At 42.8% G+C, this 14,897-nt stretch overlaps 1 protein-coding gene across 1 annotated transcript in view; it reads right to left on the bottom strand.

The window, feature by feature from the left end:
• Nucleotides 1-12,747, bottom strand: part of APAF1 (apoptotic peptidase activating factor 1) — a 51,476-nt gene extending 38,729 nt beyond the window's left edge. The window contains exons 1-8 of the mRNA XM_015421246.1: nt 12,594-12,747; nt 11,130-11,310; nt 9,000-9,189; nt 7,056-7,253; nt 6,401-6,584; nt 3,735-3,847; nt 1,705-1,836; nt 338-576 (exon numbers count right to left, since the gene is read on the bottom strand). Of these exons, the coding sequence (XP_015276732.1) occupies nt 338-576; nt 1,705-1,836; nt 3,735-3,847; nt 6,401-6,584; nt 7,056-7,253; nt 9,000-9,189; nt 11,130-11,279 (1,206 nt within the window). The 5' untranslated portion in view covers nt 11,280-11,310; nt 12,594-12,747. The remainder of the gene's footprint in view (nt 1-337; nt 577-1,704; nt 1,837-3,734; nt 3,848-6,400; nt 6,585-7,055; nt 7,254-8,999; nt 9,190-11,129; nt 11,311-12,593) is intronic.
• Between the last annotated feature and the right edge of the window lie 2,150 nt (nt 12,748-14,897).

Below are 14,897 nucleotides of genomic sequence, written 5' to 3'. Positions count from 1 at the left end.
TTGCCCCCCTCCACCTTCCTCTCTCGGAGCATTCCCCGCAAACCGCCTTCAGACGAAGAGGGGGGGAGGGCGCTTTACCAGATCTTCCCCACTCCGCAGCTTCCTGTGTCACATGACATTCTGTCAAAAGTGTCTCCCGACACTGGCTTTTTAGAGGTATCTTAGGGGAAAAACGGTAGATGTGGAAGTTCTGCTTCCACGTGCACTTTATGTTCATGATAGCCACCATCCTAATACTTGGAGAAACGCGGGTTATCAACAAAGCATCCAATAAACGGCATCGTAATTCTCACAATCGTCACACACAGACCAGGTATCGATTTAGAATGACTCTTACTTTTGAAGGCACTTTAATGTCCTTTTGAAGGACAGAAAGATCTGTGTAGTAGTCTTTAAGATCTTTCCGCAGCATTTCAACACTTATGGACATTGCTTCATCGAGCGCTTCATAATCGTAAGAGGACGACTTCCTTATTCGTTTGAACTGCTTATTTTGAAGTTGTTTATGGTAGTAATCCCAGCGGTTGGGGAAATCTCGTAGCAACGCTCCTATCAATGACACCACAAGGGGAGAACCTGAAACACAGAAACAAACAGGTTGAATTGGAAAGACGGGGGAAAGGGGACCTTGTAAATCCTTGTAAAAGGGACAAGGGAAGTATGCTGCTTTGGTTCCCCTCCTGGGGAGAAAGGTGGGGTATAAATGTATACAATGTTTATTTCCTTAACTTATTGGCTGAGGAAAGGAAGGATTTTCACTTCTTTTAAAGGCATCAAGGGAACAGAACATAAGAGAGAAGAAAACTTGGTGCCTGGGTGGCAACAGTGGGGGGGGCTTCCCTGCTAAAGGTATGGCTGAGATTACAGCCTCCTTCTGTAGAGCCTCCCTCTATGCACACATAGAATCATAGAGTTGGAAGGGACCTCTAGGGTCATCTAGAGAATTTCTTGCATTGTGCAGGGGGCTGGACTAGATGACCCTGGATGTACCATCCAACTCTATGATTGTATGATTCTATGATTCTAACCCCCTGCACAAGGAAGGAAATTCACAAATACCTCTCCCCCACACCCCCAGTGACCCCTGTTCCATGCCCAGAAGATGACAAAGAACCTCCAGGATCCCCGGGCAAATTGGCCTGGAGAAAAACTGCTTCCTGACCCCAAAGTAGCGATCAGCATTTCCCTGGGCCTGTAAGAAAGGGCCACGATGAACTAAGCACCGATGCAACTGATGCACCATTTACTTATTAGGAAGATCCACCCTTGGAGGTTCATGGATCCACACGGATTCCAGACTGCTTTGGGGGTTTTGAGAACCTTGACAGCTAATCTATGGTGGCCCAGGGAACAATGGGACAGTTGGAGCTATGTAAAATTTGAAATGGAGAAGAGAGGTTGACAAGAAAGCAACCTGCTCCTCACATCTTCCACTGACCAGATGACAAACGCTCCAGAAGTAGTGAGTGGGAGCTAACAGACTAGAACTATTTTTTTTAGTTAAAAAGATCACAAAATGACAAGGCGATGCTCTGAAAGAGATGCAACATCATTATGCTTAAGAACAACAGAGGAGGGCTCATTATCATCAGAACAAAAACAAATTTACAAAGTAATTAATTTTTTCGAAACGGCATTTGTGCAGATAAGGACTGAGAAACGGTCAACATTTTTATAAGGGAGAAAAAAGCTAAAAATGCATACCTTTGCATTCTCTTACAATACTATCAGCTTTTTCCGGCAGCTCCACTATTTCCATATTAACGAACAGAGATAAAATCTCAAGTGCTTTGTCGTGTGGTAACCCACTTTCCAGAGGAACTTCATATTTGTTGCCTGGGTTAGGGTTAAAATTTGAAATTAGCAAGAAATACATTTACCAACTTGTGAAAGCTCTAAGTATCATACAGATTCTATATTTTGTATGCATTAGATTAAATGTGATGGCCAAATTTCAGCAAGTCTTCACAACTTAAAAAAATGCTGTATCTTTCCCCGTTGCTTTAAAATGGTTTCAAAATCCAAAAATGGTTTTACTATGTTTTACTCAAAAACTGAGATCCTGATGTTGATCTTGGAATGAATTTGAATATGCTAATTTCTGCAAATATGTGTGTGTGTGTGTATACACATACACACACACACACAGTATCTCATCAGAAATGTATAAATACACTCACAGTATCAAAATGCTGTATAAAATTTGGAATATCAAGTCAAGTCAGCCTTTATTGGCATAAAATATCAGTACCATTTATACATTTTAAAACCAGTTGAAAGCACACATACAAAAATCTAAAAGAACCTTAGACGCAGCTTTAAAGCCAAGGAGAGAAACTTAGCCACCTTCTCTGTAATGTCCGGGCTGAGATCACTTAAAAGTCTATGCACCTTAAGTGCATCAGAACAAGCACCCATACTGGTTAAAAGAGAATATAAATGTGTGATCCTTAGGTCCGTGTACAGATTACAGTGCAGGAGAACATGAGTGACAGAATATTGCATAATTAACGAAAATGTACTGTTTTAATTTTGTTGTTTTAAATTGGTTTTAATTATTATTGGAAATTGTATGGAACCAGCCCTGAGCCTGCTTGAGGGGAGGGCAGGATACAGATCTAATAAAATATATAAACAAATTTAAAAAATAAAATTACAAACACTAAATAATCAGCATTTAGTATCCAATACGTTTCTTGAAAAAATGGACTTTTCTCATTATGTTTTAGAAGAATAAACATGAAGAGGGTGATTTGACCCTCTTTAAACCAATGCAGATGCTTATGTTTGAACGCTTTTGACAAATTCTTTTCAGAAATATATATGCTTCCTTCATGAGGTGGCAATTACCTATTTGGGGAAGATTTAGATAATTTTTTCTTGAATCTCTCTGTTTTGGGTAGAAATTTAGATGCTACGTTAGATTTATTGAAGAGACAGCATTATGTAAATTGTATAGTCTACTTGACTCACTGACTTTTAGGTAATCGTTATTTACGATCTGTTTGACTCATTATGGTGACTGACTCATTATGGTGATGTAATGATTTATTTATAGCTTGTGTGTGTCTCTCTGGTCCCTGGTGTAGTGCTTCCCGACTAACAGTTCGTATTCCTGTTTAGCTAACGTTTAACTATCTACATAATCTATATGGAAAATTAATGAAAATATATTTAAAAAATGGTTCCAGGGTGAGTAATGAGATAGCCACTGGTGACTTTAAAAGATCCTTCTAAGCCCTTGGGAGAAGAAAAATGTCCAGGACCTGCTATATCCTGTTACATACATTACAGACAATACTCAGCCTGACACCCAGTGAGAGAGGGAGCATCTGATTAGCAACTGGCATGTACTTGCCCTCCTTCTGACTGCTCACATGTTGCATCATATAAATAAGTCCATCTCCAGCATGTCAAGATTTCAGCGATATGGGTCAATGTCACAGTTTCAAAGATAGGTGTCAGTGACTAAGCTAAAATCTTGGAACTGGCTACATAATATGAACCTATGTTGGATTTAGCCCCATTATGCCACCCCTTGGACAGCTGCTGGCAGAGATTGTGCTCTCCAGGTGGTCAGGAAGGAAAGGTAAGAGGGTTCTTGCTCTCCTTTCCACTCCCCCATGGCAGGTGAGCCAAGTTACCATCCAAACTGGCCTTGTATCAGCAAGAAAAATGTTCACACGATAAGAAAAGTACACATGAAATTAGGGAGACAGGAAAAAAATCCTTACCACTCACAGAATCTGCCACACTTCTGTCCCTGCTGGTGATAAGAATCTGGCAGTGACTGTCAAATGCTTTTAATACCCAGGAATCCCAAATGTCATCGAGTACTAAGAGAGACCTATTAAAAAAAAAAAGATGGCAAACTTGGAGTCAATCTGTGAATGCATTTTGAGCCACTACGCATGTTCATCGAACACTTGATTTGAGAGTCTGATTACGTTTTTTTTCTAAATTACTCCTATTCGGTAACTTCGTAAGTGAACCCTTTAGCACAGCCAGAAGTTAAGTTTCATAGGTGCAAAAATACATTCAGGACAATTAAAGTTGCCCAGAAGAAAACAAATAGTTCTTTGGGAAGATTTCCGAGGCTATAGCAGTGATAGACATAATTGAACAACATTTTCTAAGTACTTTATATTTTTCAAATTAAGTTAACAAATAGTGACATAGTTAATAAAGTCTCAGTTAAACAGATTATTACACTGCATAACTGTTCTGTAAAATGTAACCCACATTACATTTTCAGTAATGGGAATCCTTTCAGAAACACTCGTCCAATCCAAGCCACAAAATGGAGAAAGTTTACACGCACGCATGCTGTAACCTCTGGATCACTTTATATATTATTGTCATTATTAATGTACTTCACTTATACCCCACCTCTTTCCTCAAGGGGCTTACATAATTTTCTTCATCTCCATTTTATCCTCACAACAACCCTGTGAGATAATTGAGGGATGGGGGGGGCGGGACAGTCACTCAAGGTCACCAAGTAAGCTTCCAGAGGATGTAGTGATGGCCACAAGAATAAACAGTTTTAAAAGGGGATTAGATACATGGAGGATAAGTCTACCAATGGCTACTAGCTGTGGTGGCTGAGGGGAACCTCCACATTCAGAGGTGCTAAGCCTCTGAATCCCAGAGCCAGAGGCAGCATCAGGGAAAGGCCTCATCCTTTATGCCCTGTTGTTGGCCCTCCAGAGGAACTGGTTGGCCACTGTGTGAGACAAGATGGTGGACTAGATGGACCACTGCTCTGATACAGCAGGATTTTTCTTATGTTCTTATCAGAGGAAGGCCTCGGCCTCTATGCCCTGTTGTTGGCTCTCCAGAGGAACTGGTTGGCAACTGTGTGAGACAAGATGCTGGACTAGATGGATTATTGGTCTGAACCAGCAGGGCTCTTCTGATGTTCTTATATTCCGTAGCAGAGCAGAGACTTGAACCAGGGTCTATGTCACTCTAACCAGTATACCACACTGGCTCTCTATGGTGTGTTGTTGTGCAGTCTTTTATAATGTGAAAGAATAGATTTATTTTGATGTGTGTATTATCAGTGGGGCCTAGATATCTATGGGTAGGAGAGGAGAGGGTACTGTGTGTATGCATGTATGCACAGGGCTTACCTATAGGTCTCAAATATAAAAGAGAAACCAAAAGTCTTGCAGTGGCTAGGACTGGGGTTGAGGGGTTGGAAACCGGATTCCAATCGTTTGGTAACCTTGAACCAGATACTCTCTTTCCGTATAACCCACCTCACAAGGTTGTCGTGAGGATAAGTGGGAGGCTGGGAGAACTAACGCATGGTGCCCTGAGCTCCTTAGAAGAAGAGTTTAGAAAGGCTTAGAAGAAGCAATTAAATAGCCACCAATCCTGTATGCGTAAGTTTTATAAAACAATTCAATTTCCACAAACTTCATAAACATGCAAAGCAAACTTTTGAAAGCAAACTTGGCAAATTGTTCCCAATATGCGGCTAACTTAAGAACTGATCTTGGGAATAAATCCCTTTGTAACAATTCCTTGTTTTTGTGTGTGTGTGTCTCTTTAAAAGTTTGGTTGCATGGCTGTGGTAGATAGACTACAGTGGTTGAGACAGACAAGTGTGGTATGATTGGTGGTTGACAGAGAGGGGGAGGGGTTTTGGAAGTGAATCTGGGTGGATGAGTATGTGAGTCTGTCAGGAGTTTCAGTTACAAGTTGACAGTTGATGTAGACAGGCAGTTCTGTGTGGAAGCCGTTAGAAACTGACAGCTGAGGTTGTTCAGTGAGAAAAAGAAAGGGAGCTGAAAGCTGAGTGTATAGGAAAAAGTAAAGTAAAGTTTAAATGAAGAAAAGTTAAAGGAAAGTCTGAGTGTTATAACAAACTGGCATTGAGATAAACAAGTGTTACAAAGTTACATGAAAAGATCCCTGTCAGTGAGGGATGAGATTGTGTGTGATACCAAAGCAATTGTTCATCATTTACACATTACTAGTTATATTGTACTACCCTCTTATTTAGTATTTATTTCAATAAATCCTCTTTTATCCAAGTTTATACCAGCTCTGAATGAAATACTTCCCAGGACCACATAGTTCCTCGTAAGCCTTAAACTCGGTCTACCAAACTAGTAAGAGCAAAAATAAAAGCATAAAGGTTTGGAAATCCTTAAAATTTCCTGGTGGCAGCAGAATCTAACCAGTTAAACAACATAAAGAGAACTTTTAAAGTGAAACTAATCCTCCCCAATAAGGAGGACGTCACACCCTTCCACATCATTTATTTTGAAACTGGAAAAAAGAATCTGATTTGCACATGCTGCATGTAAAAGCCTGGAGAAAGGGGGTTGGGAAAAGAGAACAACCTTAGCCAAGTTGAATTTAAACTGCTCTGTTCCATAGACAGCACCTTGGGTATTTGCGTAGCATCAGCCAACGAAGGCGATCCTTAGCTTCCTCTATGTTTAGCGGCGGCCTCTGCAAAAAGGTGAAGTCTTGGTCTAGTCTCATGCACAGGTTTTGGAGTTTCATTAGCAGTCCTGTCTTGTCTTGTTTGCCAACAGAAACCCAGTTGACTCCCCCGGGGAAGCAGTCTAGCAAAAAATACGCCAAGATATAATTAAGAAGTCACAGTGAACAAGCATGCCTGAACAAAAACGAAACTGAGTTAGGACATTTTTTAAAAAAACAAAAAGGTAACTGAAAAGGGGTACCGGAAGATGTTTGCATTCATTCTAGTAGACATACTGCATGCATCATCACACAAGGCATACACGCAGGCTTCTAACTCCAAAATACTGACAGTCAGATCCTTGTACTATGGTAGCAATAGCAGCATGCTGTGCGAAGTAACTAAGCCACACCATCCGACCGTGCTACTTGCTTGTTACAAGTGCACAGGAAACCAGCCTTTGATTCTCTGTATTCAGTACTGGGTCACAGGTTTTATATGAATGAATTCATGCTTCCCTAACTTCTTGCATATTCTTAAGAAAGCTCAGTTTCAGAACTAGAACAATGGAAAATACATATACATATAACTGATACAGGGTAATTACAAATACCTTTCAAAAGACTGTGGTCACGTAGAGCTTCTGCTGTCAAGACAGACTTTCCACACCCTGCCATTCCATAAACAATAACCCATCCGGAATCACTTTTTAGCCTGTACAGTTTCTGTTGGATTGTTTTTGTTAGTTCCGGACGAGTGACAAAGACTACCGGTCGCTGTGGAACTCCACCTTCACAAAGGACAGTCTTAACTGAAATCCAGAAAGGAGAGGGATAAGAGAACAGTTAGCTCAAATATCACCTGAAGTTCTTTACTTTTCACAGTATCGATCAGAAATACCAGTTCACCAGCCCCAATATACAAACTAATGCAGTCATCTCCACAACAGATCTTTCATGTAGTCTACCACCAAAAGTGCAAGTGCAAATGAGAGTGATGATGATACATTAGTATACAACTATAGAGGTCAACCATGGTGGTCAACCCTTTCAACGAAAGCAAGAATCATACTCCGTGTTCCCTCTAAGCTGAGTTAGTGTGAGATAGCTCACAGTTTTTTAGCCCCCGGCTCACACTTTTTTTCTCAGCTCAGGAAGGAGGGCTCCAGAGCAAACTAATCTATGCAGGAGCCCAATCGTTCTCTCACAACTTTCATGCCAGTAGCTCACAAAGTAGAGTTTTTGCTCACAGGACTCCACAGCTTACAGGGAACATTGATCATGCTTATCAGTTGTTTAATGTGGAAGGAAGAGCATAGGAGGTGGACCATATGCAGCACTACATTCTAAACATCCTTTAAAAAAAAGACTAGATATGTGTAGATCCAGTTGCTGGGTCAAATTGTGAAATCATGCCCACAATTTTCCTGCCAGCTAAAGATACACATGAAAGTCTGCTTCTGTGTGAATATGTCACTGCACATGGGTATACATTTCCAAAGTCCACGGTTAATTATCAAGTAGCTCACAAGCAAATAGCAACAGCACTGCCAGCAGCTTACCCCACCAGATATACAGAACGATTCCTAGCCTCCAAAAGAAAGGCAAAACAGATGGCTAATAGGATGAATGGTAAGAAACTGAGAACGTCCTTCACTTAACATCATTCAACAAAACAGTCAGTGTGTTCCAGGTTCTGAACTGAAACACGAATTCAACCGTGTAAAAACAATCACATTTCTAATGGTTACAGTACAAGCAGCACACTCCCAATAGCATTTCAATTTTCTCTCACACTCCTGTCTGCACCTGGATACCTTAAACATTCAGTAGACATTTTGGCTTGCCTCCTAAACAGTGCAAACGGCGTCTGAAGGCAAATCCATCAACTCTACTCCCACCAGTTTTCTTTGATCCCAAAAGTATGCTCCTGGGGGGTCAGTGGATGCTCCTAAAACAGTGTGGGGAGTAAACTGGGGTTTGCAGAGGGAGGGGAGGAAGCACCAAAACCCACAGCTCTTTGCCAACTAAAATGCTGTTCTGTTGGCAGAAATGTCATTATGCCAACATAACACCTTTGGATCCAAGCCCGAATCACACTGAAATGAAGACTCTGCAGTAACTGTTTCCTGAAAGGCTTCTTCAAAGAAGACAATTTAAACTATTCTTTCCAACATAAGAACATAAGAGAAGCCAATGTTGGATCAGGCCAATGGCCCATCTAGTCCAACACTCTGTCACACAGTGGCCAAAAATACCAGGTGCCACCAGGAGGTCCATCAGTGGGCCCAGGACACTAGGAGCCCTCCCACTGTTGTCCCCCCCTCAACAATACAGAGCATCACTCGCCCCAGACTGAGAGTTCCTATCTATACCTTGTGGCTAATAGCCACTGATGGACCTCTGCTCCATAGGCTTATCTAATTCCCTCTTGAAACTGTCCATGCTTGTAGCCGCCACCACCTCCTGCGGCAGTGAACTCCATGTGTTAATCACTCAAAACAAAAGTTTACACCCATTAAATTCTTATGCACGAGTAACAACTTGTCAAGACTGACCGTATGAGGTCACTCCATCCACTGGATTCTTTCCGTTAAGAGGTGAAATAATAGGGATGCCATCTTGGAGAAGGGCAGCAAGATCCTTGTAGCCCTCATGAAGCAGAGCATTATAAAAGGATATGTACGCATGATTATCTTTGGTGAGGATTATTTCTAGAAGCATAGCTGCTCGTTCCCTCTGGGAAGTCTAACGGAAGAAAAAGGACACCATTATACAATTAGTAAAAAGGTAAAGGCTTCCCTTGCTCGAAAGCCAATCGAATCCAACTCTAGGGGGTGGTGCTCATCTCCGTTTCCAAGCCGAAGAGCCAGCACTGTCCGAAGACTTCTCCGTGGTCATGTGGCCGGCATGACTAAACGCCAAGGCGCACAGAACGCTGTTACCTTCCCACCAACGTGGTACCTATTCATCTACTTGCAATTTCTTGCTTTCGAAGTGCTAGGCTGGCAGGAGCTGGGGCCAGAGACGGGAACTCACTCCGTCATGCAACACTTGGGTCTTGAACTGCCGAACTACCGATCTTCCGGTCTGCAGCTCAGCGTCTTAACCACTTGAGCCACCACGGCCCAATACAATTGGTACAATCCACCAAAAGTTCAGCACTTTCGACTTGTATGATTTCAGTGGAAGAGATAAATATGTTGTTAAATTTCCCCCACTTAAATCAGAGAGATTCTAAAGTGCTTAAAGAACCAGAGGATCTTTCAGAAATTCACATGTAATCCTTCCCTATTTTACCTCTGCTATACTCAGCTGAGCACGGATATGCAGATGGTGACTGAACTGATTCCGGCAATAACAGGAACAACAACAACTGTTAGCATGAGTGTGTTGTGCCAACCCCACTTTCTGAGGCAGTTCATGTCACTGGTGCATGAATACTAATGCTGGGTTTTAAGAACATACATGGAAGCCTGCTGGATCAGACCAATGGTCCATCTAGTCCAGCAACCTGTTACACACAGTGGCCAACCAGTTGCCCTGGAGGGCTAAATAAATCAAGCGGGCACAGAGGTCAAGGCTCTTCTCCGATGCTGCCTCCCACCACTGGTATTCAGAGGTTTGCTGCCTCTGTAGATGAAAGCCCCCTTTTAGTCACCATGGCTAGCGGGCACTGATGGACCTCTCTGCTCCATGAACCTGTCTCCCCTCCTTTTAAAGCCACTTATACTAGCGGCCATTACTACCTCCACTGGCAATGAATTCCACAGTTTAATTACTCATTGAATAAAGAAGCATTGCCTTTTCTCTGTTTTGAACCTATTTACCAGAACCTTCACTGGATGACCCTGAGTTAAGAACATAAGAACATAAGAGATGCCAATGTTGGATCAGGCCAAAGGCCCATCCCGTCCAACACTCTGTATCACACAGTGGCCAGAAATACCAGGTGCCATCAGGAGGTCCACCAGTTGGGCCAGGACACTAGAAGCCCTCCCACTGTTGACCCCCCCCCAGCACCAAGAAGACGGAGCATCACTTGCCCCAGAGCCCCTACCTATACCTTGTGGCTAATAGCCACTGATGGACCTCTGCTCCATATGCTTATCTAATTCCCCTTTGAAGCCGTCCATGCTTGTAGCCGCCACCACTTCCTGTGGCAGTGAATTCCATGTGTTTATCACTCTTTGAGTGAAGAAGTACTTCCTTTTATCCGTTCTAACCTCAGCAATTTCATGGAGTGCCCACGAGTTCTTGTATTGTGAGAAAGGGAGAAAAGTACCTCTTTCTCTACCTGCTCTTTCCCAGGCATAATCTTATAAACCTCAATCATGTCACCCCTCAGTCGTCGTTTCTCCAAGCTAAAGAGCCCTAAGCGCCTTAACCTTTCCTCATAGGTGGTATGGGAGAGGAAGAAAAAGCTCTACTGACTTTCTCCAACCCATGTCTATTTTATGTCTCATGTCGCACCTTAGCTGTCTTAAAAAAAGAAGTCCCAGATTCTCCAGCCTTTCCTCACGGGAAAAGTACTCTAACCCCTTAACCATCCTGGTTGCCCTTCTTTGTGCTTTCCCCAGCCCCACATCTTGAACTCCTGTCTGAATTCCTATTCCTGTGGCCGCAGCCATAAAACCCCAAAGTCCTGACAAACAGGAAGGAGAATTTAAAAACTGCAAGTCACTCACCTGGGCTTTCACTTTCTCCTCCTCTTGTAACGTTAACGCCTCATCCGCAATCATATGATCCATTATGTAAGAAGTTTTGATATCTCTTTCCAGAGATTTGCAGTTCTGAAGTAAGTAACTTCGAGCGTTCAAGTCCATTTTTATTCCCATTTACTTCTTTCTTGCTAAATGGAAACATGAGCTAGCCAAAACACAGAAAACATCAAAATATGCTTTGCCACACGTCACTTTCAGAAAAAACCCCCACAGAAACAAAACAAAGACAAAATAGAATTTTAAAAGAAGAGATTGAATTTATAACCCGCCCACTACCCGAAGGAGTCTTAGAGCGGCTTACAAACTCCTTTCCCTTCCTACAACAGACACCCTGTGAGGTAGATGGGGCTGAGAGAACTGACAGAAACTGTTCTTTTTCAAGAACAGCTCTGACAGAACTACAGCTTTCCCAAGGACATCCAGCAGCTGCATGTAGAGGAGTGGGGAATCAAACCCGGTTCTCCCAGATTAGAGTCCGCACACTTAACTACCACACCAAACTGGCTTTAGAGCACGGGTCACCAACCTTTTTGAGCCTGTGGGCACATTAGGAATTCTGACAGGGTAGTGGGCGTAACCACAAAATGGCTGCTGTAGGAAGTCCAAGTGCAGGGGAGAAGAGGGCTTATCTAAAAAATACACTTGGAAAGGGGAGTGAGGAGGAAAAAAACCTGGGGTGGCAGCTGCTACTGCAGCAATGTTATTTTAATCTGTACACCCAATCAGATCTCCAGTGATTAAGGACAATCTGTGCAGGACAAAAACTTCACCTGGCCCCACCCGCTTCCTGAAAACACTTAGAGGGTACCAGTAAAGGCGTTAGTGGGCACCACGTTGCAGTTGTTCTCTCTAAGCTAAGTTAGTGTGAGCTAGCTCACAGTTTTTTAGCCTCCAGCTCACACATTTTTCTTAGCTCAGGAAGAAGAGGAGATTGGATTTATACCCCGCCCTTCACTACCCAAAGGAGTCTCAGAGCGGCTTACAAACTCCTTTCCCTTCCTCATCCCAGAACAGACACCCTGTGAGGTAGGTGGGGCTGAGAGAGCTCTGGCAGAAACGGCTCTTTTTCAAGAACAGCTGTGCCAGAACTATGGCTTGCCCAAGGTCATCCAGCCAGGTGCAAGTGGAGGAGTGGGGAATCAAACCCGGTTCTCCCAGATTAGAGTCCGTGTACTTAACCACTACACCAAACTGGCTCTCACATTTTTGTCTCAGCTCAAACATTTTTGTCTCAGCACAAGAAGGAGGGCTCCAGAGCAAACTAATTGATGCAGAAGCCAAATCACTCACTCAAAACTTTAATGCCAGTAGCTCACAAAGTAAAAAAAAATTGCTCACAAGACTCCACAGCTTAGAGGGAGCATTGCCACGTTGCGGGCATCTGCTTTAGATGAGGCTGCAGACTTTTATAAGATGGACGGCACTCACCAGTATTTCACCTTGCAACTGATTCTGGAATCATCAGTATAAAAACAGTTCTGAAATTATTCTCAGGATTCTCTGATGCTTATAATGCACAGTGCCAGTCAGGTTACCAAATGGAAGACCGTACAGACAATGTGAGTCGACTTCATCTGTGACATCTTTTAGTTGCTTCGACCCTGGAAAAAAGAAAGCAAGCCCAAACTAGATTTCAATAATATTATTAATATGAATTGATTTCAGGAGTTTCCATACATAAGATATAAACTGACATTTTCTCCCCACAATAATTGAATTAGATTCTAAATTCAGCTCCCTGGCTGATTCTCTAATATAATGTCAGGTTGCAAACTGATTTTTAATTAAGTCAGAGAAAAAAGCTCAAACCTTTTTGATACCTTCAAATTAACAAGTTCTGGAGAATTTGCATAACTCAAGTGCCATATTTACATTCTAAATTGCCAAATGAAAATAAACACGTCCATTATTATACACACGGAAGGTGATCCATCCACCGCGCTAAAATGTATGCTGCTTATATCATTTATACTTTATTTGTCAAACTGAGGCTATCATACTTCGGTCACATACTTCGGCTCCACACTGGTGGAACGAGATCCCGGAAGACATCAGGGCCCTGAGGGACCTTTTACAGTTCCGCAGGGCCTGTAAAACGGAGCTCTTCCACCAGGCCTTTGATTAGGAGCCGCCACTGATGATTCAGCTATGAAAAACTGAACTGTTACGGCCCTCATGTTAATGGCATTAAGAACAACTCGGATACCGGTTTAGCTACCTTGGATCATCTTACAGCAAGAGCCATCTGCACTTACCTGCACTTTTATATATATTGCTGTTGTGAAATTTTATAGTAATTTATAGTATTGCGCTTTCGCATCTGTGTTTTATTGTATTTTAACCTGGTGTACGCCGCCTTGCGCCTGCCTGCGCAGGCAAGGTGGGATATAAATCGAAAATAAATAAATAAATAACAAATACATTACGAGAAGACAAGACTCACTGGAAAAGACAATAATACCGGGAAAAGTTGAAGGCAGCAGGAAAAGAAGACCCAACATGAGATGGATGGACTCGATCCAGGAAGCCATGAGGGCCTTCGGTTTGGAAGACCCGAGCAAGGCTGATAACAATAGGACCTTTTGGAGGTAATTAATCAGGGCTATTTTGGGGCAGGAACGCACAGGAACGGAGTTCCGGCTGGCTCCCAAGTTGGCCACGCCCAGCAGGAACTCATTAGCATAATAGGCCACACCCCAACAGCAGAAACTCATTAGGATTGGCTACATTAGGGGTGTGTGGCCTAACATGCAAAGGAGTTCCTACTCCAAAAAAATCCCTGGGTTCTGACAACAAACAGAATAAGAAGCAAAAGGTGGGTGTGGCTGGATGACCACACTTCTGATAACACGGGGTGTGGCCTAATATGCTAATGAGCTGTGCTGTCAGGGGTGCGGCCTAATATGCTAATGAGTTCCTGCTGGGCTTTTTCTACAAAAAAAGCCCTGTCATTAATTCATATGAGTCGGAAGCAACTTGACGACACTTCACACTCGCATCATTTATACATGACATTCCTCCTGAATAGGGACCAACAGGGGCCTATATCAGTCTTCTCCCCTCCATTTTATCCTCACAGCTCATGCCTGTCAGAGCCTGTATTTTAGCCCACCTATATCATCAGCCTTCAAGATGTATTTGTATGGCTCCTTTACGAACGTGGTCGTTAATTGTTCTTGGACCATTGAGGCGCATGTTCTCTACATACTTTGTGGTAATTAAAAGAAAGGATGATGAGAATTTTAGATTAAGTGCGTTGATAGGATTTTACTTAATAAGATGGGAGATACCAAAAACTTTACTAATCAAACACAATGTTTACATCGTCTGTGGCATTTTATCTGGCTTTCTCTCTAAGGATTGGCTCCCAATCCAGCAAACAGCTCTTTAAGAATCCGATATAAATTCCCATCACAAATGCAGCTTGAATTGAAGAAGAAGAGGAGAGATTGGATTTATACCCCGCCCTTCACTTGGGAGTATCATAATGGCTTACAAACTCCTTTCCCTTCCCCTCCCCACAACAGACACCCTGTGAGGAAGACGGGGCTGAGAGAGCTCTTTCCAGAACTGTCTTTGAGAGAACAGCTCTGACAGAACTATGGCTTGCCCAAGGTCATCCAGCAGCTGCATGCGGAGGAGTGGGGAATCAAACCCAGTTCTCCCAGGTTAGAGTCTACGCACTTAACCACTACACCGAACTGACTCCTAGGGCTCTGTTAGGAAGATCTG

This window comes from Gekko japonicus, unplaced genomic scaffold (genome assembly GCF_001447785.1).
Source record: "Gekko japonicus isolate JY-2015 unplaced genomic scaffold, Gekko_japonicus_V1.1 scaffold644, whole genome shotgun sequence".
Classification (NCBI taxonomy): Eukaryota; Metazoa; Chordata; class Lepidosauria; order Squamata; family Gekkonidae; genus Gekko; species Gekko japonicus.
The sequence above is the reverse complement of the archived record's forward strand: the minus strand, read 5'-3'. Positions and strand labels throughout refer to the sequence as shown.